The 26,271-nt window shown below is 53.2% G+C and overlaps 10 protein-coding genes across 10 annotated transcripts; 3 read left to right on the forward strand and 7 right to left on the reverse strand.

The window, feature by feature from the left end:
• Positions 1–945: 945 nt before the first annotated feature.
• Positions 946–2,813, reverse strand: EI97DRAFT_369918 (uncharacterized protein; the record flags this gene model as incomplete). Its single annotated transcript, XM_033795209.1, has 3 exons — positions 946–2,213; positions 2,266–2,477; positions 2,527–2,813. 3 exons carry the CDS (start codon positions 2,811–2,813, stop codon positions 946–948), a joined length of 1,767 nt encoding a protein of 588 aa, XP_033657504.1.
• A 2,255-nt stretch (positions 2,814–5,068) lies between these two features.
• Positions 5,069–6,369, reverse strand: EI97DRAFT_447614 (mitochondrial distribution and morphology protein 10; the record flags this gene model as incomplete). The annotated part of the gene is made up of 3 exons (XM_033800106.1): positions 5,069–5,865; positions 5,920–6,198; positions 6,273–6,369. The coding sequence occupies 3 exons, from the start codon at positions 6,367–6,369 to the stop codon at positions 5,069–5,071; spliced, it is 1,173 nt and encodes a 390-aa protein (XP_033657505.1).
• A 185-nt stretch (positions 6,370–6,554) lies between these two features.
• EI97DRAFT_429725 (mRNA turnover protein-like protein 4) lies at positions 6,555–7,742 on the forward strand. The gene is made up of 2 exons (XM_033797510.1): positions 6,555–6,819; positions 6,909–7,742. The coding sequence occupies exons 1-2, from the start codon at positions 6,629–6,631 to the stop codon at positions 7,423–7,425; spliced, it is 708 nt and encodes a 235-aa protein (XP_033657506.1). The 5' UTR covers positions 6,555–6,628; the 3' UTR covers positions 7,426–7,742.
• A 195-nt stretch (positions 7,743–7,937) lies between these two features.
• Positions 7,938–9,579, reverse strand: EI97DRAFT_477473 (uncharacterized protein; the record flags this gene model as incomplete). Its single annotated transcript, XM_033801964.1, has 4 exons — positions 7,938–8,550; positions 8,647–9,054; positions 9,118–9,295; positions 9,393–9,579. 4 exons carry the CDS (start codon positions 9,577–9,579, stop codon positions 7,938–7,940), a joined length of 1,386 nt encoding a protein of 461 aa, XP_033657507.1.
• A 4,110-nt stretch (positions 9,580–13,689) lies between these two features.
• On the reverse strand, positions 13,690–14,889 carry EI97DRAFT_477474 (uncharacterized protein; the record flags this gene model as incomplete). Its single annotated transcript, XM_033801965.1, has 5 exons — positions 13,690–13,729; positions 13,909–14,003; positions 14,052–14,107; positions 14,414–14,838; positions 14,873–14,889. 5 exons carry the CDS (start codon positions 14,887–14,889, stop codon positions 13,690–13,692), a joined length of 633 nt encoding a protein of 210 aa, XP_033657508.1.
• A 328-nt stretch (positions 14,890–15,217) lies between these two features.
• On the reverse strand, positions 15,218–17,483 carry EI97DRAFT_464017 (DUF862-domain-containing protein). The gene is made up of 4 exons (XM_033801396.1): positions 17,391–17,483; positions 17,298–17,343; positions 17,053–17,243; positions 15,218–17,004 (listed from the first exon to the last, which is right to left on the reverse strand). The coding sequence occupies exons 1-4, from the start codon at positions 17,424–17,426 to the stop codon at positions 15,388–15,390; spliced, it is 1,890 nt and encodes a 629-aa protein (XP_033657509.1). The 5' UTR covers positions 17,427–17,483; the 3' UTR covers positions 15,218–15,387.
• A 397-nt stretch (positions 17,484–17,880) lies between these two features.
• EI97DRAFT_491532 (uncharacterized protein) lies at positions 17,881–19,499 on the forward strand (the record flags this gene model as incomplete). Its single annotated transcript, XM_033802273.1, has 4 exons — positions 17,881–18,192; positions 18,249–18,338; positions 18,395–18,780; positions 18,819–19,499. The coding sequence occupies exons 1-4, from the start codon at positions 18,162–18,164 to the stop codon at positions 19,497–19,499; spliced, it is 1,188 nt and encodes a 395-aa protein (XP_033657510.1). The 5' UTR covers positions 17,881–18,161.
• Positions 19,500–19,897: 398 nt separating this feature from the next.
• On the reverse strand, positions 19,898–22,410 carry EI97DRAFT_106454 (uncharacterized protein). The gene is made up of 4 exons (XM_033792937.1): positions 21,568–22,410; positions 20,986–21,505; positions 20,511–20,889; positions 19,898–20,451 (listed from the first exon to the last, which is right to left on the reverse strand). The coding sequence occupies exons 1-4, from the start codon at positions 21,976–21,978 to the stop codon at positions 20,394–20,396; spliced, it is 1,368 nt and encodes a 455-aa protein (XP_033657511.1). The 5' UTR covers positions 21,979–22,410; the 3' UTR covers positions 19,898–20,393.
• Positions 22,411–22,842: 432 nt separating this feature from the next.
• EI97DRAFT_369213 (uncharacterized protein) lies at positions 22,843–23,479 on the reverse strand (the record flags this gene model as incomplete). The annotated part of the gene is made up of 2 exons (XM_033795176.1): positions 22,843–22,950; positions 23,003–23,479. 2 exons carry the CDS (start codon positions 23,477–23,479, stop codon positions 22,843–22,845), a joined length of 585 nt encoding a protein of 194 aa, XP_033657512.1.
• Positions 23,480–25,319: 1,840 nt separating this feature from the next.
• EI97DRAFT_106511 (uncharacterized protein) lies at positions 25,320–26,265 on the forward strand. Its single transcript, XM_033792938.1, has one exon. It carries the CDS (start codon positions 25,413–25,415, stop codon positions 26,016–26,018), a length of 606 nt encoding a protein of 201 aa, XP_033657513.1. The 5' UTR covers positions 25,320–25,412; the 3' UTR covers positions 26,019–26,265.
• Positions 26,266–26,271: the final 6 nt, after the last annotated feature.

The following is a 26,271-nucleotide window of genomic DNA, read 5'->3' on the forward strand; positions in this document are numbered from 1 at the left end:
GCGGGTTCGGTCTGTTTTTGCTTCCGCGCCTTCCTTCCCTGCCCAATCGCCACCCCCCAATCCGCTTTCGCTCAGGGGCAACCGCACCACCTTTTTGTCCTGGGCCCAGCTAGCGCTTGGCGTCAGCCCGTTGCTCTTCTCAGCCATTCCAGTAGATAGTGGTCCTACCTAGTACACGGTGATAGTGAATACGAGACTATTGAATGGACTACAAAACCATCTCTGGTGGTTGACTAGTTGTTAATGCTGTTGTTGTTATTGTTATTGTTGACAGACTATCTCCAAATGCTACGAGGAAAGCTGAGGGTTGTCCGCACAGCGGCCCTGATCACGTTTCCTTCCACTCCCTCCCCATCCCCGCTTCACCTTTGGCCGTCTCTCTCTCCGTAAACCTCCTGCAACAAAAGAAAAACATGCCCAAAGATGCAAGAAAAAGAAGTCCCAACGAATACCAAGAAACGGGTAAAGAAGATGCATCTCAAAAAAGACAAAAACCAAAATCATACTCTCCTCCAAACGTAACCTCCCCCTCGGGCGTCGGTCCTACCAGGCCGCCCATCTCCAGCAGACCGACAAAATCGCAAAATGACCCTCGCAGCCTAACAACGCCGTCAACTTTCTCCAGACAGTGTCGTCCTGCAGCTGCTGCAAAGGTTCACGTCGAATCAAAATCTCCCTGTAGACGACGGGAGAGGAAGAGAAGAAAAAAGAGCGAGACCTGGGATCCTCGCCTAGGATCCAAGCTCTCAAACCGTTCCGAACTGCTACTCATGCAATGAAGCCGCAATGTCGAATCACGGCAGACGTCGACATGGGCTGCAACATGCCCTTCCCATTATAAAGGAAGTGCATCTGCGCGCCACATCGCCTCCGCCGAACTCGCAAAGGGCGGGGTATCAAAAGGCAAACTCCAAACCCAAGCCCGTCCGCCACACGCCCTGAGCGCTATATCTGCGCATTCTCCGGAGACATGCTCGCCGGGTCCATCGTGCCGAAAGACACCAGCTCGTGTAGGTTCATGTCGTCAACGTTCTCGTCCAACGGCGACCGAAAAGGCAGGTTCATCGTCTGCTTTCCGTACAGATCCGTCAGCTGCAACGCATCCTCCGAAACCCCATTCTCTTGGTTCATCGGGAATCCGTCTGCCGACCCATCACGGCCAAACGACGTCAGGGGCGGAGACTGGTTGGCAATGACAGGATCTCGCGCCGTGAAAGGCGGCATTGGAGCCGCCATCGACGCTGCCGACAGCGGCGGAGGCGGACCCATGGGCGTATGGATATACGGCGATATGCTGTACTGCGGCCCGTAGTTGGACGCCGCAACGTTGTCGCTAGGAGGACCCGACGTAAAGAACGCAGGCGTGCCGTATTCCGAAGGAGAGTTTGCCGTCGTGGCCGACATGGGATACTGTCGGAAGTCCATCCCGTAGCTGGCTGAGGTGTCGATACTCAGGTTCGGATTGATAGGACCAGGCGCGCTCTGTGGAATCGGTGCGAAGATCTCGGGATTGGGTATGTACGGTGACGGCTCAGGTGGCTGGATCATGAAGGGAGGCATCGGGTTCCGCAGCATCGAGAAGTCGACCGCAACGGGAACGGAGCGGCTGCGCTGACGCTTGTGCCCACGAGGCTGGAGGCCACCAGGACCGAACGGTGCATCGTTGAACATGCCCATGGGCGGGTGGTGCGGGTGCACAATGTGATTTGGCTGCGAAGCTGGGCGATGGTTGATCGGAGACACGGGAGCGGACATGGCAATCGCGTTAGGATCGTACAGGTTGTGTCGGTTCTGGAATGACTCCAGCGAGACCAGCTTTGCAAGCTGCCCGCTCAACACCTTGGGATGGCCGCCGAGATGGTGCACCAGTACCTGCGATGCCTGCTGCTCCTCGGTAAAGTCGCCACATTGAAAGAATCCTCCCGATCCGGAAGAGTCCATGAAGAAGTTTGGGGGTCTGGTGAGCTCAACAATAAGCCCTCCAGGGCGTTGTGAGGCGCCTTCGGCGTTGGTAGTCATGTCTCCATTCTCCAGTGAGATGTTCTTGATGTAAGAGAAAGGATACTCAATCTTATAGCCAGCCGAATCGTTGTTGATGTAGTAGGTCACGCAGCATTTCTCCGGCGAGTAGAAGATGACGAGGTCCATTGCGCTTTGACCGACCCGTCGCCATGTGCCAATGCTCAGCGAGCGGCAGGCAAAATGGTGAATGACTTGATCGAGTTAGAAAGTGCTTGCAGCGATGCAGGAAGGTTGGAAACTCACCAACTTTGGAAGAGCTGGTATCGGTGTTGAGGAGCATGCCGCTTCCATAAGGGGCCAGGGCGCCACCGGCGCGTCCCAGGAGGCTTCCACCCAGGGACTTGCCAGATTCCATGGCCTGTAGCGCAAGGTAGCGGCGCATCGACTCTGGGATGTCATTGCAGTCGTCCCCATTCTCGATGCTCTTCTTGGCAATGTTCTTTATCTTTGCGCGCCTGCGCCAGTCAGTCCGTACCCGTCATCGATCACTAAAGGCGGGCATACCTGTTTTGAAACCAAATCTGCACCGATCTCTCAGTCATGTTGATTTCGAGCGCTATCCGTTCTCGTACGGCAGCCGTGGGAGTGGGGTTCTTGTTGAATTCCATCTCGAGAGTAACCAATTGGTCCTGAGTGGCCCTTTGGCGCTTCTGGTTCTTTTGTTGTTGCGTGAGTGTGCTCTTTCGAGGGGGTCGGCGAGGCCCCGTAGTGTGGGTGGGTGTGACTGCAGGAGCAGTGGGTGAGGGAGTCGTCGTCGCCGGCGACGCCTTCACGTCGGTAGGCGCCTGCATGTTGGGAAAAGTCTATCGCTAACAAGCCTGTCCCGCGGACAAGATGGGAAGAAACAGGCTGGCAGAGGTTGCGGTCGAGCACTCTAGCCGATTTCTATCAAGTGTCGTGAATGTTCGTAGATGTCGAAATGCAGCCAGTGAGTGGGATCCGAATGTAGACGGGAAGGTGAAGGCTTGGCAGGTGGGTGCGCGCGAGATCGAGGACAAAGGAGTGGGAGGATCCGCGTGGGTGGAGTGTAGAGGTACCGGCCAGGCGTCGCAATTGAAGCGAGGAGTGAAAGAAATCTGCTATCCGGGCAGCAGGCGTCGAAAGGAGATCGTCCGAGAGCGATTCACGAGGCGCGAAAAGGTGGGGAAGGAGACGGTGGGTGGTCAAGGAGTGGACGGGCAAAAGGCCCAAGGGAGCGCACAAGCGGGAAAGGAACGTGGGCGAGGGCCAAAGGAGTGAGGCCGCAGTCGCAAGAAGCACAAGATGGGGTGGAAGAGAACGTGATGGAGATCGCACCGGGCCGTGAGGGGAACAAGTGAGGGGACCAGGTGTAGACGAGAAGGGTGGAGGAGAAGGAAATGAAGGGGAAGGGGGCGGCGTCCGACCGGTTTGGGGGGGACTGGAGGGAAGAGAGCGCTAGGGGAGGCTTGGCGAGGAAGAGCACGAACCTTCAAGCTAGGCCCCTGGCTAGCAATGGGTGGGTGCCGGGCCCGCCAGGTACCAGCGGCTGTTGTTGTCGCCGCAGATGGATGGGTGAGAGGATGGGTTGCGACATTCATCATCGATCGATTTTCATCAACCGACGGGAAATGGGATCACATGATGCTGGAGACGGTGGGATAATGGATGGATCATTGCTGCAGTGTCAGCGCGACGACAAGACCCGGCCGACACATCTTGACCTTGTTGTTCGTATGCGATTCCGATCATCTCACAAGACCTGCAGTACAGTAGAGCTGTGAAGCAGAATAAAAGGGAATCAGGAAGGAAGAGTAGGAAGAGTACGGACAGCGGAGAAGGGAGTACAGAGCACGGGGCCCTATCTACCGAGTACACAGTACCCGGCGCATTTTTTGTTCTCCGCAACTCCCTGCTCTAGGCTCACCGGAATGCCTCTTCGAAGTCGCGGCCATGCTGTCGTTCCGGAGCTACGGAGGACAGCCCCTCGAGTGTTGCAGAGGTGGTATTTCAGCCCTCGACTGGTCAGTGGTGGCCATTATTCCCCAGACCCAGAATCCCCAAAGTTCTCAAACGACTTGTCGTGGCCAGTGATGAGACGACCATGTTTGAAGACGAGGGCCGCATAAAGACGTCCGCTGTTCGAGAAGCCGCCCGCGCGTCCCAGAACATCATGTGAAGGTCGTCAGGTACCGAGTCCAGCGTCTCGCCACAGCCTGCTGCGGAGGGCATGAGAGCACACGGCTTTTTGGGAGGCGGCCGTCACACCGTCACAGCATCCACAGCATCCTCGATCATTTTGTTGGCGCTGCTGCTTCAACGGCGAATCCGAACATACCGCCCGAACAAGGAAAGGCCTTTCCGCTAGCCCTCATCCGGTCTAGCTTCCACCTCTCCTCCAGCTTCCTCTCCAAGGCTTCATCCGAACCTCCAGGCACATCTCACCACCACAGTACCGGATAGAAGGCCTGCATTCGATATATTATTATTCACGACCTCTTCCAGCCATCATTACACAGCAGAACCACGCCCTCGAAGCCGGCACGACAGCGCTTGTCTTCCGGTGCCCACCTAGTCGCCCTATCGGCTGTCATCAATGACCATCGACTGCTTTCTTGCCCATAGCTCCTAGGTAGGCTAATCCCAGGCTTACGTCAGGCATTGTTCTGCTGTTGTTGGTCAACCCTGCACCCAAACACCCTCTCAACGCGCAGCTGTTATCATGTCGGAGTTTCCATGCTTCGGACAGAGCCGCCTACACATCCATGGCCGAGCCCTCTCCAGCATTTCCCAGTACGCATGACGGAAGGACTAGACTTGGAACATGCTGTGCGATGGCACCACTCGCATTGAGAGCAGCCAAAACAGCCCAATGCGACTCGCTGTTCGCAGCCTTGCATCCCGACACGATTGTTTCAGCACCAGCGTCATCCGGTCGGGAATGCGGGGAGACGGTGTGTCTGCCTTCCTGGAACTATAGCTGCAGCGGCTTCGCGCCCGTCGGTGGTTGGTATATGACCACGACCCGATGGCATTTCCGCTACGCAGTACGACCGTGGAGTGTCCACTAGCACATTCGGCTTTTCGCTCAAGATGAATACTGCAGCTCGATACCAACCGCCCGGAATATCTGCTCGCGCTTCTTCAGGTCGAGGCTGGCGCCAAGGGTGAACAACAGCTCCTTGATTCTGCCCTCCCAGAGCACTCCAATTCGCCAATTCTGGCCTACGCGTGCCTTGAGGATACCCGACACGTCCTCGTCGCGCGTCGTCGTTGGCCGCTCCCAGCCGGGTCGCAGCTTCTTTACGGCCCATTCCACGTCGGTGTTGCGCCGGCGTCGCCACAGCTCGCAACCCAGCTGCAACTCGCTCTCGTACGAGTAGAAGTTGAAATCGAATCGCGAGCACAGCGCCAAGTTGGGCCCAGCCTTGACCGAATATGTCGACGAAAGGTTGCCCATCAGTGGGTTCAACGTGAGTGTCATGGTATACGGGAAGCCCGCGTGGTTGGGTAACGTCGTGAACCGCAAGCCCGTACTGATGCCACCGCTCTTGTTCAATATCCCGTAGTAGAGCTCTGCGCCTGCGCTGAAGCGGCCGTGCGCCCGTTCGGCGACGTCCTGCGCCGTTGGTGGCTCTGCTCTGGGGTCGGGCCCGAAGTTGTACAGTCCTCGGACGCCCATGAGGGCAGAGTCTGTGCTGTACATGTATTCTGTGCTATATTTGCCATAGTCGCTCTGCAGCACGGCGAGCAGCGTGCCCCCGTTGTTGAGGGTTGAGTCGCTCACAGCGGAGATCTTGAGTTGTCGAGTGGGAGAGAGGCGTCGTAGGTATAGTGCTTCCAGTGTGGACTGCGGCAGGAATATGCGCCCATACAGGAGGGTGTCTGCCGCGACGTCAGCCAACACTCAGAAACGAACAGGACCTGCACAAGGCCTACTTCTGCTGTCTATCCGTCTGCCACCGTGCCATATCTCCCACCACCAGGGTTCATCCGGCCGTCTCAGCTCTTGCAGGTGTCTGTACCCCCGTATGACATTATGTAGATCCAGATTCGAGCTCTTGAATGAGCGCGTCAGAGGTAACGACGAGTAGAGGTAGGACACGAAGCCATCAACCACCCCCACGCTCCCTATGGTATACGACGTAGCGAAATTGGGCGCCGCGAGACTCGATATCTGCAGTCGTAGGCCCCTGGGCGTCTGGAAGTCGAGCAAAGCTGTAGCTCCGCGTCAGAGCTCGTATATATAGTACGTGGCTAGAGAGCCGGGACAACGGGCGCAAAGGACGTACCGCGGGCAGTCGCGTTCAAGGCTCCATACGAGTTGTCGACGTTCCAATGTGAGGCTTCGTAGAAGGCATTCTGCACATGTTCCATGAAATCCAGCATGGCGCCGTCTCTCGCGACGAGCCGTCGCTGTCGAAGGGCCGACAGCAGTGGTTCGAAATGGGAAGTTGTTCGCGGCGGCCCGCTTCGGAGGAGCCAAGAAGGACCGCGGCCACCTGGCAGGGCAGCAGGAGCCGAGGCGCTAGGGAAAAATTCCCCGCCTGAGCTGGGAACTTTTGACCGCACGCGAACTTTTTGTGTGGTGAACTCCATCTAGATATCTTACCATTTGTACTCACACACACACGCCACCACAGTCAAGATGCCAAAGTCGAAGCGTGCGAAGGTCGTCCACTTGTCCAAGACGGACAAGAAGGGCAAGGAGTTGTCGCAGAAGCTGTTCGCAAACGTGCAGGAGGCAGCGGATAACTATTCCTACATCTTCGTCTTCTCGGTCGAGAACATGCGGAATTCGTACCTGAAGCAGGTGCGCGCCGAATTCGCCGACAGCCGGTACGTACCCCTCTTCTCCATTCCCCCTTCTCTCCTCACCAGAAATTCCCTTTACGAAAACATGCACAACTGACTCTTCTTTCCCACAGCATCTTCTTCGGCAAAACCAAAGTCATGGCCAAAGCCCTGGGCCAAACGCCCGCCGACGAACACCTCCCCCACCTCTCGGCCCTCTCCTCCCACCTCACCGGCAACGTCGGCCTCCTCTTCACCAACCGCGAACCCCGCGAAATCATCGACTACTTCTCCTCGTACACCGAGACCGACTTCGCGCGCGCCGGCATCCCCGCGACGCAGACCGTCACCGTCCCCGCCGGCGTCGTGCACTCGCGCGCCGGCCAGATCCCAGAGGAAGACGACGTCCCGCTGCCGCACAGTTTGGAGGTGACGGTGCGCAAGTGGGGGATGCCGACGAAGCTGAGTAAAGGGAAGGTGGTGCTCGATGCCGAGTATACCATTTGCAAGGAGGGCGAGATATTGAATAGTCACCAGACGGCGCTGCTGAAGTTGTTTGGTGTGGCCACGGCGGAGTTTAGAATAGAGATGAAGGCGTATTATTCATCTGCGACTGAGAGCGTTACGGAGGTGGGGGCGATGGAGGAGTAGAGAGGGGAGGGCTTTCTCGTCTTTTGTTTTATGATGGCGTTTTAGTGGCGTTTTTTGGGTTTGGGAGGGCATGGGGGAAAAATTATGGAATTGGGGGGGATGAGTGTAAGGATTGTTCTCACATGAGTGCAATATACCCTTTCTTGGCGAAGCGAAGAAGTGGACTGGTGAATTTGGGAGTGGAAGTGGAACGGTTACTGATTCTCACACAGGCGCAGCGACCTGGGCACACAGCATTGGTTCGCTCTTCGAGCGGAGCTATGCCGCAATAGCTAGAAGTCAGCAATTCTCGGAGAAGTGCTGAAGATCTCCCTTCCTCGTCAAAGCCATGGAGCCCACTAGTGACCTAGATGTATGACGATTGCAGATCCTCACACCAGCGAAGCTACCCGGGCAAACAGGAATCTCCTGCTACTCAATGGAGCTACTTTCCAATACCCACCACTCCTCCTCCTCCTCCTCCTCCTCCTCCTCCTCCTCCTCGGTTCCTCACCTCCATCCCCCACCCACTATTATCTGCCATACACCCAACGCTCCATCTCCAAAAGCTCCAAAGCATCCACCTTGAGCACCTCGTCCGCCATCATCTGCTCCCTCTCCGCTCTCCAGTACCCGCTCCCCAGCGCTGTCTCGGCAGACAGATACGGGCCCGATGTCGGCAGCAGGAGGCTGCTGTTTTGGCGCATGAGTTCGGGCACGTTGCTGTTGGACGGAGATGCCGGAGGGGGAGGAGATGGAGTGTGAGGGGGAGTAGGAGTCGGAGTAGAAGTTGGAGGATTGCGAGATGGAGCAGAAGTAGGAGAGTATTCGGAATGATTCCGAGTAGCCGTGGTGATGGGATTTGGTACGGGCGTAGGTGAGATGTACTTGTCGTCCTCGCCGTTTGTCGTAGTCGAAGTATCGGAAGCTGGGGAAGTGGACGAGTCGACATCATCATCAATCCCTTCCTTATCCTCCCCCTCCGCAGCACTCATAACCCCATGCTTCCGCCCGCTCCAACTCTTCTCCTCGTAACCCCGTTCCGCCTTCTGCTCCACCGCGCGCCAAACACCAACCCGTCCTTGTCCATGATCGGAATGCGAAGTCCCAGGCGGACCACCACTAGCAACCCTATTCCTTCTAAAGCTGCAGGTTCGTCATCTTGCGTTTCTAAGACCGTGCCAATGGGCAATGGGCGTTGTTGTTTTGGTAATGAAGTGGGAGGGAGGGAGTTGTACGTACCTATCCGGCGCGTGTCTTCTGCGGTGAACGACGAGGCATTTGTAGGCGCAGAAGAGGCCGAGGGAAACGGTGATGGCGCCGAGGATGGCGGAGATGGAGATGATGATTTGGGATTTGGTGGTGGGGGGGAATGTTTTGGTCTTGTTGCTGGTGGTGGGTTCTGGTGGGTTGAGGTTAGTGGTTGCGGGTGCTGGGGCGTTAACGTTTGTTTGGGCGGGAGAAGAAGAAGTGATGGTCAAAAGTGCGGAGTCGATGGTGGTGCCTCCGGAATGCCTGGCAGCTTCGGAAAGAGTAGGAGTAGTTGCGAGGGTCGAGGTGATGTCCTCGTCGAGGGCAGCGCAAAAAATCTGTCGAGCTGATCCGCTTGGAGGAGAAATTGTCACGCAGGCCTTGGGACCTTTGTCGGGGCTATACCATTGGAGAGAGAAGAGTCAGATATCAAAAAACAGACTCGGCAGCTCGGGAATTTACCAAGAAGTGCAGCCACGGTCGCCACGAGCGCAGGACTGCGTTGGAGTAGGTTCCCCGCCGGGAATACACGTCGTGATGAGCGTGCAATGCGCAGTGCTAGAAGGAGGGGTCAGACTTGCACATTCAGAATCGTCGACCAGTCTTTGGGAACATACTTGGTGCAGCAGGCAAAGTAGCCCTGCTTATTGAAGTAGCAGTCCCCAAACGTGCAGCTCACTGTTGAAGAGATGATGCGTTAGTGGGAGAAGATGCACGAACTGAGAGGCGTCACTTACGCACGCCAGCGCTATCGCAGACCTTGACGGTAGGAGCGACGTTGATGGGAATAAAGATCGGCTCCGTGGCAGCGTTGATGTCCGAGCCTGGAGTGATGATTGCTGCAGCTGCAAACGGAACCTTAGGGACGAGGAGGAGAAGAGCGTGCACCATCACGAGGGCGCCAGCGGTGCGGTGAACTGTCATGTTTGCGATGCTGTAGGCGCGAGCAAATGGTGCTGTGAAGTTTGTAGGCGGAGAGGGAAGAGATGGTTTGTTTTGTTGTTTTTAGTGGAGCCGGGAGGGTTGCCATGGTTGGCGTGTTTGTTGTTTTGGAGACTTGGATGGTGGAAAAACTTCATCTCTTTTGAAAATGGAAGGTACTCAAAATGAGCGGAGTGATGAAGGCTGCTTGACGCCAAACTAAGAGTGTGCATGGGAGGCGGCGGTGAAAGACTGGTACGGAGTAACTGGGGCATTGTGCTTCCCGAGAACACCCACAAAGTACCGCTACGGTAAGAAGCTAATGGTGAAGGGAGATTCTTCTTGTCCGGAGGCTTTGGGGAAGATTGACCCTTGGTGAATGAAAAATCTCGACTTGAAGCTGGAAGACGGGACAAAGAAGAATAAAGGCGATAGGCGGAAAGCTAGGCGACGGTCAAGGGTAAGGAGAGACTTAGCGAAGTAACCAAAATCTTCTCCCTCTGTCTGTTCATATCGTCAAGAGATGCTGCTAGTATACGTAACCCTGGGAACACAGCAAATTGAGTCCAACATCTCGTGTATGTTGAAGAATACTGTAGCACCAAGATAAGCTCTCTCATACCCCAATCTGAGCACAAGCGCCTTCCCCTCGCGTTCACGGACCCGAGCGGCTTCTGTGCGAGCCCGAGCCATACCTGAGCCCGGGTTGAACTGACTAGAATCATGTCTGAGTTAGGGCGAAGGATCCTGAATCAAGCCTCAGCAGTTGCACTTGAGCACCTCCAAACCCTGTTGCAGAAGACTGCAGACTACACCTCCTGTATAGGATTAGGATTTGAAGATAGCCAATTAGAGACCTTGGATCTGCTTTCAGTACCCCTACGTGATCGAGATCGACCTGTTGTAAAAAGGTAGCTTACTTGGCAGGTTTTCACCCAATTAAACCCTTGTTTTGTAACCCCTGCAACCTCTTGCGGCCCCTATTTTCTTCCCCCGAACGAGAAAATGGGGTAGTAATTACGGAATACGGCTCGGTACGATTCTGTTGATCCTTCACTATATCTTGTCTGACCCATTGGTTGACACCGACCCCTTAGTTGCCACTGCAACACTAAACACCCGCACATACAAAATTGTATAACTAGCCACCGTCTAATTAGAGCGCGAAAAAAGCAGCCTGCGTACGAGCCTTACGCTTAGGAACAGACATGTTCTTAGAAGATAATTCTCTATAATTCTCTCGTAGTGTAAAGGACAAGTAAACATTCACGATGAATTGGCCAGAAAACCTTAAGGACTATACCTAGCTAGGAGGCGGTCAACTAGCGTGGCACGATGTCAACATATGGGTCAGACATGGGAGATGATAAACTTTCTGCCGAACCTCACCACACTTCTCCCGTCAAGAGCCGCCCACGAAGGCGCCTAACCGAGCTATGCCTTGTTGCTAAAGAGCTTGAGTTGGACCGGCCAAGTGCCTGCTCAGGAACTTCGAGGGTTCGACAGCAGTTCACTGGGGTCAGCTCGTCCATGATAGGCTAAGGCTGCTGTATTCGACCCAGCTATCTTCACATCTACTCCTACTTCCCAGAAGTGTTCGGTCCGCGAACCCGTTGAAATCAACTAGTTGGAGACTTGCAGTCTCTCAGTCTCGAACAATTCAGCTGAGTTATTCGCCTATTTTCCAAATCTGTATTTCACGGTCTACCCTAGGATACCGCAACAATATCTTTGTTACACTGCCGCACTGATGAAGCATACATATTCTGGCATGGCTTAAGATATCTGCTGTTGGGCATTCGGTGCCTGGGCGAATCATGTTATTTAACGATGCAAGGCCTTTATCCAATTCGAATGTCTCCCAACTCCGGTCCGCGGGTATCATGTGTATATGCGAGGATACCTTACGTAACACTACACGGTGACAGAGAGTTAGAGAGAAACCTCAGGTATATAAAGAGGGTCCTCCCCAAGTATCAAGAGCCTTAATATTCTTCAACTCCGCTACAAGTCTTGAAGAGAACTGTCACTACTCAAGGATTCTCTCCGAATCTCTCCTTTGTCACCTACACAGCACTCCTACAACAGTATCTCATCCCCAACCCTCAAGTTAGTAGCATCGCTAACGACCAGTTCTTCAGACAATGAAGATAACCATTGGCACCGGAATTGCTGCGTTGCTCTTCGCATCGGCGGCAACTGCTCTCGAATGCGGCGAAATCCGTTGCTGGGAACCCCGAGGCGGTAATCCAGGGGTCGACCAATCCTCCGCTTTCTGCTACGGAGACGGAAACTATGTGGGTTACGACTACTATCATCAAGAGATTTGCATGTGCCGAGGCGATGGATGCACCAACTTTATTTCTCGATGCCAGGATCGCGGATGGGTGGTTGATCAAGCGGCAGGGTGCTACTGCAAGGGTGACAACGCCGGATGTGACCATATCTGAATGCGGTTCGTGAACAGGTTACATTTATTGAGGACTTGTTTCTAATCTCGACAAAGGCTGATGAGATTTGTACCCACGCTTTTGAGATTTGTCCCTATACTCTCGATGAGTCAACTTCAAGCTCACACAACGAGTACTCCTCACCAACATGGGTTAAATTGGACACTGTTCCGCTTTCTGTATTCGCCAATCTTTTCCATCCAGTTCCATACAGTATAGTTGAGGACAGCTGTCTATACAATCGATAAGTTCCCCAACAGTAGAAGGTGCTTTTTGGTGAAAATCTCCATGTTTGTCACCCTTCTGAGGGTACATAGTCACTCAAGAGATGTTTCCAGCCATATTATCTTATACTGACCGAAGAAGCTAAGAGCGTTATATTCATGTCGTGGTGGGAAACTAAGCCCTTAGTGTCTCCTTCTCGCCGTTACCGTGCCCTAACAAAGATGACCAGGTATTGTAGGAAAATCCAAAGGAAAAGAAAATGTCCCCAGAGGACAAGCTACGGGCGTGCGACACTGCCTTGTTTAAGTCGTACCTGTCCTGGCGCATGAGCCATGCGTATTGGAAACGAATCAGCGTGTACGGAGTACAGCATTCTTCCACGTCCGACGAGAAAACAGGGGTTCCCAAGGGTTGCACGAATTACTTTTCTGAAAGTTAATTGACTGAACCTGTTTTTGTCTTCTCGCATTCATGTCGTACTGTCTGCTGAAGTAGCGGTCAACCGTAGGTCTTAGTAAATCCATAAATCCAAGAAGGAAAAACTTGCGATCTTCGTCCGGGACCTTTACCCCATTATTCCTGCAATTTGGGTTCATGATAAGGTGCCGCCTCCTGGTTTTATGCGGGCCTAGATTTCACCCCTTATCTGCACAGCTACCGCTACACGGCCAGGAGCACTTGCCGAGAGTGAGTGTAACAAAGCGTTTTGGTTCAAGGACGCAGAGATTGTGAAAGTTCGCAGCCTTACACATTATAACCGGAGTACCATCGTGGCGAATATGAACTTGGAGCACGTTAAAAACAAGGAAAGGGACCGGACACCGTACCCACGCTGTGTATACAGTAAGAACCACACCAAATATCACTGATCTTATACTGCAGGAAAAGGTTTAGGTTTCGTCTCGAAGGACTCCCTGCGATTTGCATCGTTTTGCATATGTTAGGCCTTGGTACTGGGCGAAATGCACTTAGAGACGACTTCACGAGATTTCAACAGATATTCGAACCTTGTCATACCTCCTGAACGTAGTGTACTTCGCATCAAATGGGAGGAGTAAGTCCTCAATAAACCCTTCTTCTGCGCCGTGATAAATACATCCGAGGGCTGTCGCATACTAAAGGACAAGGCCTTTTCCTATGGGAAATACTAAAATGTTTTTGTCCGTTTAGGACGTGTTGCGGGCTTTGAGGCACCCTGAGAGCTGTACCAGCTGCGGCGAGCTTCTGGAGGCAATATTAACAGTCCCGTGAGCCTGTGTATGGCCAATTACAATCCCCACGGTCGGGAGAAATCTGTTTTTTAAGGTTATTATAGCAGATTTTAGCATGGCTAAGGTCGCCACTAACACGGCTCTGCTGCAGACTCTCTGTGGCACGCTTAAGTATGCGGCGCCATCGCTTAGCCTAGGCTTCGGACTAATGGAATTAGCAGTCACTATTATAGAGACGGCATGTGGAATGAAGAGCCGGTGAATGAACTGTTTAGACTTTTAGGAAGGTTAAATTAATAGGGGATTGCAGAATTAAACTATGTGATAGCGGTCGTTCCATCCTTTAGAAAAGCATAACAAGAGGTGACACAGATACAGGACACGCAGTACCTACAGTCTAGCTCCGTCGTGCTAGTTACTGTGTGTGAATTATTCAGGCAACGTACCACTCGTCTTCATTGTTATCTTCGTTCGACATGTCTACTGTTTCGGTTAGGCAGGCAGGGCGCTGAGGGACCCTACCGTTATATCTATGCATACCCTAGGGTAGTTAGCACATGTCGGCTGTCCTGTGGTATAGTCTACTTACTCTCTGTGTATTCGCAGGAAGCAGATTTTCTAATATAGTAGCAATTCGTGCAAGAGCTATAGAAGTATAGCGTGGTTGTTGGGACGGCACGCTCAGCTGGTGAGATGTCACCATCTCAAGGCTTGCAATATGTTAGCCGATTCCGTCAGAAATCTGATAGAAAAAAAATAAAAACACGAAGTTCAGCCACTCAGGATACATAATCGGCAGCGACGATGCCCACAATCGCAGGAAACGGAGCGCCATGTCAACTGGCGGCAGTCGAGTTTTCTGTTTGCAACCGCCATTGACAAACCCCACGGTCCGCTCAACACGACTTCGTCCTTCCCTTGTAGCCTGAACCCACGTCTCCACGAGCTTACAAGCTCCACTCAACAACCCCGGACCATCCATAAAACCCGCGAGTCTAGCGAGATCGTCCTCCACAGCCCGCTCAGTCCAGAAACTTCGAAAAGGCTCAGTGTCGACACAGTGCCGGATGACCTCCGCCAATTTCATACTTTCCCTTATGGCCAAATTGTACCAGAACGTGCCATCAGCCATACATCTCTTCATCGACCGGGAAACCTCGTGCTCAGTCTCTCCTCGAACCCTTTCCTCCTCTTCCAGTTCCGCCACAAACATCTCCCACTTGCCATTGAAATGCCTCCCATCCTCCTCATTCCATTCAAACGGCTCGGTACCCGTGATCCACCACGGCGGCCCAGCGAGGAAACCCGCCGGTGCGGCATATGTGACTTCCCAATCGATGATACCCACAATGTCGTACGATAGAGTTAGAGAGCTTCTGTGCAACAACGCCCCTGGAATTTTTCTCTTACAAAAGACCACCAGCCATTACATGCGACAGAAGCGCAATCCATTAAACAGTGAAGCGATTCCGCGATCTTGGCTTATTTATCACGCAGCTTGAAAGAAACTGGACGGTGATGCCATGATACTGAATCTGTTCTAAAAAAAAAATCAACAATCTCCCAATGTTGAACCACAAATCCAATCAACTTGAGCCGGTTCCGCCCACTACTGCTCCGCCAAGTAGAGGGCTCATCGGAGAAAATTGAACAAGGGCAGCTGGATATATGGAGGAATCCAAAGTTTTCCCTATTGCGTTTCGTGTTTCTCCTGGGAGCTCTTGCCTGCCGCAATTGCGGTGCTAATCTGCACTCCCGTTTCGAGGAAGGACTAAGGGATCTAGCAGTAAAAGACGTCTCAGCCTAGGGCAGCAGATTATTTGCTATCCATATGGTTGTCTCTACGCACATCTATCCAATCAACCACACCGTGAACCCCAGTTATGCCTCACAATCCATCTATACGCCAAATCCTCAATCCTCCCTCAACACAATCCCTCCACCTCCCTAACCAGCAACCTCTCCTCCGCGCCCTTAACCTTCACTCCCCCAATCGTCCCCCTCGCATCCATAACCTTACACAAATCCATCAATTCCCCTTCCAAAGGCGCACAATACATCAACCACCCCACACACACCAGCGCCATCTTCGTCGACTGACTCGTCTCGTTGCCCACAGCCACATTTCCATCTCCATTCGCCGCAGCAGATCCTTCCCCCGGTGATAAAACTTCCAGAAGAGAAGCCAGAAGCTCGACTTGCTGCTCCTCTGCAAGTTCCGTGGGATGCAGATGAGATTGATGTTGCTGTTGCTGTTGCTGTTGCTGTTGTTGCTCCGCCGCCGCCGCTCCCGGTCTCTCATGCACCTTCATCCTGGCCTTGAAATTCCCAACTATGACATTCAGGGCCAGACTGAGTGCCGAGGCCCGCAGTGCCGGTTTCTCGCCAAGCAACGACGTTGTGACCAAGCTGACCAGCGTCTGTGCCAGGGGCGGCGCAAGCAAGTGCGGTGTGAATAGCGGAGAGGAGAAGAGGTTACACGCCACGTGCAAGGCTGTTAGACGCAGTGCATACGGCGCCTCGGCGCCCAATGTCTCGACGTGTTGTAGAACAAGTGCGATCGTGGCAGGCGCGTCTGAAGCTCCGGTATGCTCCTCGGCGAAGAAACCTGCGACGCGGGCATCCGCTAGTGTCGCGCGGAGAAGATCTAGCGCTGGGAAAAGGAGTTCCAAGGGTAGGGTCTCTATGCTCTTTCTCAACCATGCAGCAAAGCCCGGTAGCTGTGGAAGCGTGGCTTCTCTCTCTCCTTCCCTTTCTCTTGTGCGTAGAAACCGAACAATATCATCAACGGATGGATCGCGTCCTGCATCACCCATTTTCGCAACAAGTTTGTCCAGCGGTGGAGTCTTGGTGTAGAGTATCGGTTTCTGGCTCTGCTGCAGTAATATAGGCACACTTTTTGAGAGATGCGGATGAGAGGGAAATGCCTCGTTGATCAATAATGCGACATTCGCCTTCAATTTTCTCGGATCCGCGCCACTCCACTCATCTCGCTTGTCGCCGCGAAGGAAGGTAATGAATGTTGGAGTTGCGCGGACGGAAGGAAACCTAGCGCCGATAGCACGATCCGCAGATGTGAAGTCTACCTTGATGAAGACGCATTTGGAACCGGCTTCTGCGGCCAAATCGTCATAGGGCTGGTAGACGAGTTTGCAGGGCGGGCAGGTTGCGCTTGTGAAGAAGATGATTGCGCAGCGGGAGCGGGCAGAGTCGAGGAGGCGGTTCAGTTCGGAGAGAAGTGTGATGTTGTGGACTTTGCCTTCTTCAGTGGGTTGGGGTGGTGAGGGTTTTGCCTCGGACGGAGTGCTGGCGGAGATGGGGGTGCGCGCTGGAACGGGACGGGCGGCTGCGTGAGCGGGTACTGGTGCCTGTGTGACGGGGCGCATCATGGCGTCTAGTTGCGGGCGCAGCATTTGGCCGAAGGGAGTGTTGAGGACTCTCTGGGGGAGGGAAGTGATGTGGGAGGGGATGCCTTTGCCAACGAGAAACATGGCGAAGTCATTTGTGAAGTTGTTGCAGTTGTGAAGAAATAAATCGTAACTCTGCACATATCAGTCTCAGTACAGCAAAACAAACGTAATACAGCCAACCTCAGCAGAGTACACCTCCTTCAAAGAATCCAGATACTCCAATATCACTTCCATGGGCAGGTCCGTCCGCCCCATCGGTATCACCTCCATCGGCTGTCCATGATGCGTACTCCCCGCTCTGCAAGTCTGCACTCCTCTGCCGTAGAAATATTCTATACCACCACAGACGAGCGATGTATGGTATACCGCATCTGAGAAAGGGTAAGCATCTGAATTCGTTTGTTTTGCCGTCTACAGTTTTCTACCTATCTGAATCCCGAGAAACTGCTGCGACATCGTTCGCGCTAGACCCTGTGAGGCGTTAGAGCCCGCTATGAAGATATGGAAAGAGTCCTTACTTGTGAGAGGTCGTATACATAGAGATGAACGTCCATATTGAAGGTTTTGTCGGCACCACCTGTACTTGGTACACTTAGAAAGTTTTATGTACGCAAACTACTTGTACATATGCAGGCAATGACCGATGACGTTGCAATAGGCTCACGCTAAAGCGGACTAGCGTGACGGGCCGGGCCTCTAGAACCCTTTAAGTAAAGCCAACCTTGGCAGCTACAGTAAAACCCCGCTATTGGGTAAGCGTCGGAATTAGGTAAACCATCGGCGTAGGGTAAATTTCCGCGCCACCGTCGAAATTTGTATGGGGAATAGGGAAACCCCGCGGTTTTAGGTTTTCCCTAAGCCTTACCTATATATTTCCCTATTCCTAAAGCTCCTAACTAGCTATATTTAGCACTAGTAATGCCGCATTTAGCGGTAAGATTGCCTTCCTAACGTTACAGGGCCTAATAACTAATAAAATTAGATTATATAAGCATATTCAGTATAGGGAAACCTTTGGGAATAGGGTAAGATTTGACAGCAACCGCCAGTTTCCCTATTGCGGGGTTTTACTGTAATAATAAGCCTTTGGCCGGCGTAACGGCTTCCTCAGTCTCCGGACCTCCTACTAACCTTCTCCCCACCATCGATTCTCCCCATCTCGCCGCAATCTTCATGCGTGGCCCTCTGCCAAACCGGCCGACGTACGCAGAGCGACTGCACAGAATTGGTCGTCGCCCCCCACGCCCAGCTCAACCGTTCTAGTATTTCCCCTCCGTCCTCGGCTCGCCATGGCATCGTTTATCAACCTTAGCTTGCAGGGTACGCTGCCATTATAATACAGTCATAGATGGCCTCTGCTTCTCACCAAATACCAGGGACCGTCTATTTTGCTGCACGTCGTTTTGGCGAAGACGATGCTATGCTGCTGCACTTGTATTCGAGCAGGCTTGTGGGCGCCGCAAGAGGTGCGTCGTACCGTCAGCGCCCGGCATGGACGGCCAAAAAGCGCTCATGGACGTAGAATCCACCTTTGATGTTTTGGACTCGCGCATTGCTCCCGGTCGAGTTTGGCATCAGCAGGACGACGTCGTTACGCCATTTAACGACCGCCGATGGAGTCACGTTAGAGCCGTCTGGACCTTTGACCTTGATGGCGATATTCTGCGATTGGACAAGAAAGATCGCAACCTTTGGGTTCCTCTTGAACTTGTTCGCCAGCGTTTCATAACCATCTCCGATTTCAAGCCTTACGAACCACCGCCGACACTCGCCAAACACGCCTTACAATCCGTCCACCCAGCGCCGTGCTGGAGAATGAGACGCAAGAAGATCGACCTGCAGCGCCTAGAGCGGCGCAAGGCTTTCGTCTCCAGGATACTGGCCGACTTTGCGTTCCAGTGGAGGCACGTCCTCTGTGGTCGATACAACAACTCTACGTTTCGAAGGCTTGCCTATGCATCGTCCGGATTGTCACCCTGGACTTTAGCGTCGAAGAAGCAACGCTGCCACGCCAGGGCAACCGCGACTTCCTGGTCTGGATAGATAACCTCCCAGAGTGGGACTTTGCAACTGGCCACATCGTCAGGGCCGGTGGGACGTCGATCGTCATATGCCAGCATGCTCCGCACGCCATCACGCTGGTCCGAAATGATTTTGCGAAGCAGATCCAGTCCAATCCCGCTTCGGCAGACAAAAGTCTCACTTACCTCATACTCTCGGTGTGGGAGGTTATCCTGTATCGGATAAACAGCGAGCTCAAAAGATACCAAGGACTCAAGCGTCTATTCGAAAGATACACGGAACCCAAGCGTCTATTCGATGGGACGCATCCTCCTTCTGACGAAGCCATCGAGCTCCTTCTCCCAGCCACGCAGACCAGCATCCCCATGGCTCCTCTTCGCAGGCTCCCCGTTGAGCTGCAGGATGCGATCCTTGCCAAGGTATCAGCGGGACCAATTGAGAGCGCTAGAGTTGGCTGTCTGCTTGACGCTGGGTCAGTTTTTACATGGAGGTGCGGCAACCGAAACATTGAAAGGGAAGAAGGCCGTCGGTCTAGAACGCCTTGGACTCCTGTGGAGTCGCATATTTTCTTCGGTGGCTACCCCAGTGGTATAGCATACAGATAAGCGTGTTCGAAACGCCCCTTGTGAGGTATCAATCTAATCTATCGATCTACCGCACAGCAGGAAGCTCGACGATTGAATTAACTATCAATGGATCGTGAATCGTAAGTCGTACTCCCTCTATATCAGGCAGGATGGTCAGTACATATTTTCGGATTCCACCAATCTTGGATATCCCTTTCAAACCCAACAAAAACCCCAAAAGATAGGTAGGTACACCTAGGTAGAAGCTACTGGCCAACCACAGCCATGGCACCGTTCAATATCTAAGAGGTTCGATTTTGAAACGTACTGCCGCGGGTCAAAGAGTCCTTCCTTGCGCTTTCGTATGCGCCCGGTTGTCTATATACTCCATCGAAGGGAGGTTTTCCAATGCCAATCCGCGCACAGGTTCACGCCGTGCCTATCGGGTCGGGACCAGGCACGTTGCTCTAGTGTGCTTCGGCATGGTCTTCTTTGGACTGTTTGTGGACGAGAAAAACCATCGCCTCCAGGATTCCTAGCCCTTCCCTTCTAGAGTGCAAACCTTGGGTGATCATGGTCCGTCTTGGTTGGTCGCTCAATGTTCCCTGGCCGGTCTTTTCATCGAGGGTTGCCTCCGGCTGGGGTTTCCTGTGAGGGCCCTTCTCTTCCCCCAGCAAACCTATGAGAGTTCTGTGTACCTAGTTCCTCTCTTCCTCTCGATTCTGTTGTTCTGGAGATATCCGTTCGTCTGGAATGTGGAATGTGGACGCCGTGTAAGTCAAGCATTCGAGACTCCAATCCGGCTCGTTTCTCGTATAACGACATTGTCCTGCCCTGATCGGAGCGCGCGGCCGTGCGTTTGAGGCTTCCTGCCCCTTGTCCACTCTTTGATCAGCGACAAGAACCGTTTCATCTTGCTGCGGAGTGTTTTCCTCAACACCGAGAGAATAGCTTCCCCAACCATGAGCATTGACTGGGGCCGCCCCGCACCCTACGCAACAAACGTCAGTTACGGAAGACGACATGTATATATATATATGTACAACTTACACATAAGTCTCAAAAGGTACACCCCTCATCTTCGGCCTCCCGTCCTTCCCAACCTCCCATATCTCCGGTTCGAAGCTCACATGCGCCCACGCCAGAAACAATTGCCTCCAATAGCACGTTTCCGCCGCGGGCGAAAGGTACTTGTCTCGAAACGCCGCGGCACTGTTATTCGCAATGGTTTTGGCGCGCTGGGGGTCTCGAATGAGCTCGAGCACTTTTTCCTCGAGGTCTGAAAAGTCGCGTCGCACCTCTACGACGTTCTGGAGCGGGCCCGAGGTTACGTAGAGGTGCGTATGGGGCTCGAGCCACTGGGGTTTGTGCGTGATGAAGACGGATTGGCAGTTGAGCAGGTATTTGCCGCGGCCGGAGTAGCTGCGACCTAGAAACTCGTTGAGCGCATGTTCTTAAGTCAAGCTGGGGCATTGGGGAGCCATCCTTGTCTACCGACAAGGACAAGCACTGGAGGCGCACTTACCTTCGGTGTGAATGAGAAATTGATACTTGCAATGATCCGCCATCGCGACCGCGGAGCTGCCGTCAGCCACCTGTGTACTACTCTTCCACTTGACTTCCTGAACATCAGCCCAAGGTTTACCCGTCGTCACGTCCAGGAGCGCGCCCCTTATCGCCTTATTCGTCTTCACTGCCCCTCGCCAAAGCGCCTTTGGAATCTTCTTTTCCCATTCCACCTCTCGAACCCGCATATCCAGTCGTACCTGGTCGTACTCGCCCACCAGTTCAAGTGGCCACGACCAGTACCCAAAGTCCGGCATGACCCATGTCGCTTCATTGTCGAGGGACATGTGTCGCGAATAAGCCCAGATGGCATGGTGGCTGTGTGTTTCGTCGGCGATGTCGTCGACGGTGAATGTGAATTCGATGGAGGGGATCGGGAAGGGGGCCGACGATATAGCGCGGTTCAGCTGATGGAGAGTGGCGTAGAGTCGTGGTCTGTGGTGCCCTTTCGGGTCGAATGTCGCTTCGAGTATGTATAGCTATTGGCAAATAGTGTAAGCCTTTCTATCCCTTCTCATAGCGTGTCGAGGAGTCGTGTCACCTTCTGATTGTGTATCAAGGCCCGTGCTACTCCACTGGACTTCCAGGACAGATCCAGATCTGCGCTCGTGATGTTCCTTCCTGTTTCCTTTCGCCAGGCAACAGACCGATCTATCTGATCGAAGAGGCCGGGGAACTGGGCACGGCATTCGGCGGGCGACAGTCCATAGTTTGGTGGTGGGCGTTCAACATGGAGTTCAACAGGCGTCTTGAGCAGCGCAGTTGGTGCCAAGTCCGGTGTGACTGGTGACGGGGTGCTCGCTGGTGGCTTTTGTGCTTTTGCGGGTGGAATAAGGTTTACTGTGGAAAACGCATCGAGGCGATAGTGGAGAAGAGCTCCCGTCACCAGTACTATCAGGAGACAGGCTACCCCTATGGAATAGAGGGCAAACCGGCGGATATTCCTATTCATGGTTCATGGACGAAAAATAAATACAAGAGAGAACTCATCCTCCCAACCTCTGCAAAGTTGTAGCCGCTCACGGTCATTATATGATCTTCAAGCTGCGCCCCTTTCTGTTCGCGTCCAGATGATTGGGACTTGCCAAGTGCAGGGGCACGGATTCCTGGGATCTTCGGCCCCATGCGCGTTAGTAAGCACAATATCACAATATACTTGTCCGAACATATCAATCGGAACCGGTCACAGAGTGATGAAAGCAGGCGGTTGAGAGAGTTGCAACTCGACTGTATCTATGAGATGGGAGGCGCTGCACTAGACGCGGATACACCCGTGCCGGACGGTACTTAGGAGGCGGGTCGATCCGCTGATACATGTACCTAGGTAGGGCTGGAGGCTAGGTCAACACGTGACTCAACATTGCGCTTTGAGAAGAAGCCCAGGGGAAGAGGCACGATGATGCCTCAAGCCCCACTTCGGCAGCAGTGACACGCAGCCGAAGTCGATAGGTTCAACAGAAACAGTATCGGTAGCAAGTCGTCAACAAAGTCCAGCAAAATGGGTCTGAAGGTGGACGGTTAGTCAAAGGGTACGGTTCATCGTCAGCCTGAACTGGAAGAAAGCCCCGCTGCTCCGTCCTCCTCTTCATGACGGCTCGCAGAAGTAGCGTGAGTTTATACAACCCAAGCGTGGAGGCCGACGGCAAAGTAGCGTGCACCAACATGCATGAACGATTCGCCAGCCTCTGGCGCGGTTTCTGATGCCGGAATAGAGCAATCTCCTTATACAAGGTCGGCTTCCAGGACGAGCCATGTCTATTATTATGGCGCAACTTCTACTCGACTTGGATATGGGACGTAAACTGTTGGACCTTCCTCATCGCGCTTGGTCTGGCTTCGGCGAAATGGACGGCGGAGACGACGAAACGAGGAGGGAGAGGACTTCGACGGACGCGACACCAACTGCTAGATAGAATGCAATACTCTAGGCGTTGTATCAGCCTGGGAATTATCTCATGCGTCAACGTTATGCCTACCTGCTCGGAACAGATGGTTCGGTACTGGAATCGACCGTTGCTTTCCACATCCCGATTTGCGCAGGCATAGTGACCAAGGCTAGCATTACTAGCCCTGTCGAGCAGAGTAAAGACGGCCAGCGCAGTCGTCCAGAGTATGATCCTACAACCTCCAGCTATAACCCGGTAGTCATCGCGCTTTTGGTAGAGTCTTCGGAACGGGCTTTTCAGCGACAGGGTGAGGATGGCGACGGAGGTAAGGAAGTTGGCGGCGGCGACAGAGAAGAGGACGATTGTTGGTGCGAGATGGGTCCTAGCAGGCCATACCATGGGCAGCTCCCCTTTTCGCAGGTCGAGAGAACTGTTTCCGCGGTAGGCTTCGAGTGTATGCAGCAAAAAGTACGTTACGGCACCGCTAAGCACAAGGACGAGGATTCGAAGAGCATATCGTAAGCCGCTGAGCCAGTTCGGCGTATTCCAAGATAGCTCGGCGGGCATTTGTGGGGAGGAAGGTGTCGTTCACTGAAGCTCAGCACAGAGCGCATGGTCATACAATACAGGGACCATGTTCAAAAAAGAGTTAGCGCGCTCGAAGCTCCGAAACTGACAGATGCCAAGATTCGAGGTCGTGCACATCCAAAAGGTGGCCGATGGAGGATTGTGTGCTGTGATATGAACGTTCCAGGCATTTTTGATTTTTCCTATGTTGGACCAGATACGTGCCAAGGTGGAAGAGAGACCTCAGACTGGCTGTAGGTGGAACCCGCCACAGTCTGAGTATGGGACTAGAAGCGTGGCGGTGCATCGAGTCGAATACCGCACCTCTCCAGGGAACAATATCTAATACATATTAGAGGCATGGATTCAGGGGTTGAAGAAAGAACAGAGAATTGCTGGGCGGCTAAGTCTGAAGTACAGAAGGCGAAATCTCAGTGGCAACGGCGTCCCCGTTCCGCATGGGACATTGAGGGAAGACGACATTTGGGCATTTGACCGCCTCCTTCGAAACCCATTTGTCAGTCCTGCTGAGCTTCGAAACGGACTCGGTGTGCGCGATCAAGCGAAAACCATTGCCTCTTTGCGTAGGGCACAGCTGCACACAAATGAGAATTGTGGTTCGCTGAGACGGCTGATTACAGGTGTAGGGAAGGCTGAGTACCTAGGTACATTTTCCAAAATTGGGAGTTCTAAGCAAAGCTTGGGAAGGTGGAGTACGTAAACCATTATGAGGAATGAAGAAGGCGTAGCCTGATACGTCACGCTTGAACGCCATCACAAAGGGGTTTCTAGCCCACTTTCAGTGGTATTTGCCAAATCGAAGTGTCGGGTATATGGCGTTCTCTACGGTGCCCAACTCTGCGAGTTTGCTTGAGATGTTGCTCAAAGGCGTGCGTAGAAGCTTGATTTAGCAACCAATAACTTTGGTCGCCTTGCTCATGGTTTCAGTGGTGTTGGTCCAGACATATTCGATCCACTGGTGGGCACATCGTTTTGATTCGGAAGGGACTCCTATTTGAACATGGCAAGCAGAGATGCCCTGTTTGTTCGCTCTCTGTTCACATACTGAAACTATGTATAGGGTCGCATAAACTGGTATATGTATACTTGCCTGCAGCAGATGTATTGTCCTCAACTTTACGTGTGACGGATGTAAACAGCATCAATCAAGAATACCAACGTGGCGGTGTTGCCCTAGGTACAGACAATTATTGCGGCAATCCCAATCACTAAGATGGCCACAATGTATGTGGCGAGCGGAGAGGTTGAGAGGCGTTCATACTACTGTGTACTATGTATGTCTCCACTCGGGGGAGGTTGTTGGTGTTCGTCGTTTTCTCGTTGGCGAGACCTTGAGGTCGCCTCGACGTCCGTGCACAGAAACGCCACATCGGACGCCATCATTCACACCTCAGCTGAACACCCTCACCAATGCCCTCCCCAAGACCTCGGACGCTGCTGAAGGAACCGGCAACCCATGCTGCAACCCATGCCGCGCAAGGAATGTGATCATGCAAAGCATCGGATGGCGTCGGCCGCAGAGCTGAAACCCTCATCCTCTACGTCCATCATGGAATCGCTCGCCTTCCCTGCCGACGGTCTCCCCATTGCGGCTGGCTATACATACCCGTAGTTGACTTTCTAGTCCTTGGAGTCTGGCCACCACCGTGGTCTTTTGCCGCCTCCATATTATTGTAGGAAGGGCCGAAAGCCTTCCTGACGGGAGGCAGATGAGTCCCTGCCGGCATTTGGCTCGTAACATTGATGAGACCCCGGTGTCAATCATAAAACGGCGCAACTCGCTACATTTGCTGACCTTGACCGGCTTTAGCGCTTATCTTTTCAGGTTTCTCGCCTTCCCCAGGGTTCTCTGCTGTGGGATCCTTGGAAGGTGGTGGCTACACACTTGGAGGCTATATGAGACGATTCCCATATGTATGGACACATCTTCAGAGTTCACCCCACCCTACTTCTCACCTACTCCTCCATGCCCCCTCCTCCTTCAGAGACGGGTGTTACCCGCATATCCTACTTCCCAATCTCGGCGATACGAAACGGGCGCTGGGCAGAGCTATTCCTGATAACGGTAGTGATCACACTATGTCTAAGTTTGATCAAATATAACGTTTCAAAAAAGAGGAGGAAACGACAGACAGATACCGAACAATTCGAAGTGAAGGACATATTCCGAATCACCCACTCCGGCAAACAGAAGGAACTATCCCATCCCCATACCCGGCTCCTCCAAGAACAACCACCACCACCACCACTACCCTTCACCCCCATATACCCTTGGCTCACACCACCTCAACCCCTACCAATACCTCACGGAGCGGAAACTTTTCCTCTCCCAACTCTAAGGAGACACTCGTCGGCGCAAACCTCACAGCACCAGCCGACATCCGAATCAAGAATAGTTTCTTATACACGCCGAGTATCGACCAACAGTATTCCGGCCCGGACATCCGTCCTCCACGGTACAGTGACTACTTCTCAAAAGGGATGGCGGCGGCGTCAATGGGTTGTTACTGGGGGATGACGCAGTGTTGCTCTTGGGGAAAGGCACGTGACGGGGGTATTCGCTACCATCCAATGTACCATCACGGTCTGAAGAAGGAATTGCATCGGGTGCCTGCTGGACCTTAATCTGCGTCAAAGACCTTGAATCAGAGGCGGTGAAGAGTGGCTTTGGAGGGTTTCCACTCGTCGAACTTGGGGCAATTCTTTCAGTCTGTTAGTAACCTGTGCATTTTCGATGCAAACATACGTTATTTTTTTTTACCTTCTAAGAA

This window comes from Westerdykella ornata (assembly GCF_010094085.1).
Source record: "Westerdykella ornata strain CBS 379.55 unplaced genomic scaffold EI97scaffold_2, whole genome shotgun sequence".
NCBI lineage: Eukaryota > Fungi > Ascomycota > Dothideomycetes > Pleosporales > Sporormiaceae > Westerdykella > Westerdykella ornata.

Bases quoted from the DNA above. Each gene is read 5' to 3' on its own strand.
- EI97DRAFT_429725 (XM_033797510.1), top strand. From the start codon at position 6,629: ATGCCAAAGTCGAAGCGTGCGAAGGTCGTCCACTTGTCCAAGACGGAC. The intron at 6,820-6,908 runs GTACGTACCCCT...TCTTTCCCACAG, and splicing joins GCCGAATTCGCCGACAGCCG to CATCTTCTTCGGCAAAACCA.
- EI97DRAFT_464017 (XM_033801396.1), bottom strand. From the start codon at position 17,426: ATGGACGTTCATCTCTATGTATACGACCTCTCACAA. The intron at 17,344-17,390 runs GTAAGGACTCTT...AACGCCTCACAG, and splicing joins ATGTATACGACCTCTCACAA to GGTCTAGCGCGAACGATGTC. The intron at 17,005-17,052 runs GTTGGCTGTATT...TGATATGTGCAG, and splicing joins AGGAGGTGTACTCTGCTGAG to AGTTACGATTTATTTCTTCA.
- EI97DRAFT_106454 (XM_033792937.1), bottom strand. From the start codon at position 21,978: ATGAATAGGAATATCCGCCGGTTTGCCCTCTATTCCATAGGGGTAGCC. The intron at 21,506-21,567 runs GTGACACGACTC...ATTTGCCAATAG, and splicing joins CCTTGATACACAATCAGAAG to CTATACATACTCGAAGCGAC. The intron at 20,452-20,510 runs GTAAGTTGTACA...TTTGTTGCGTAG, and splicing joins GTACCTTTTGAGACTTATGT to GGTGCGGGGCGGCCCCAGTC.
- EI97DRAFT_106511 (XM_033792938.1), top strand. From the start codon at position 25,413: ATGTATGGACACATCTTCAGAGTTCACCCCACCCTACTTCTCACCTAC.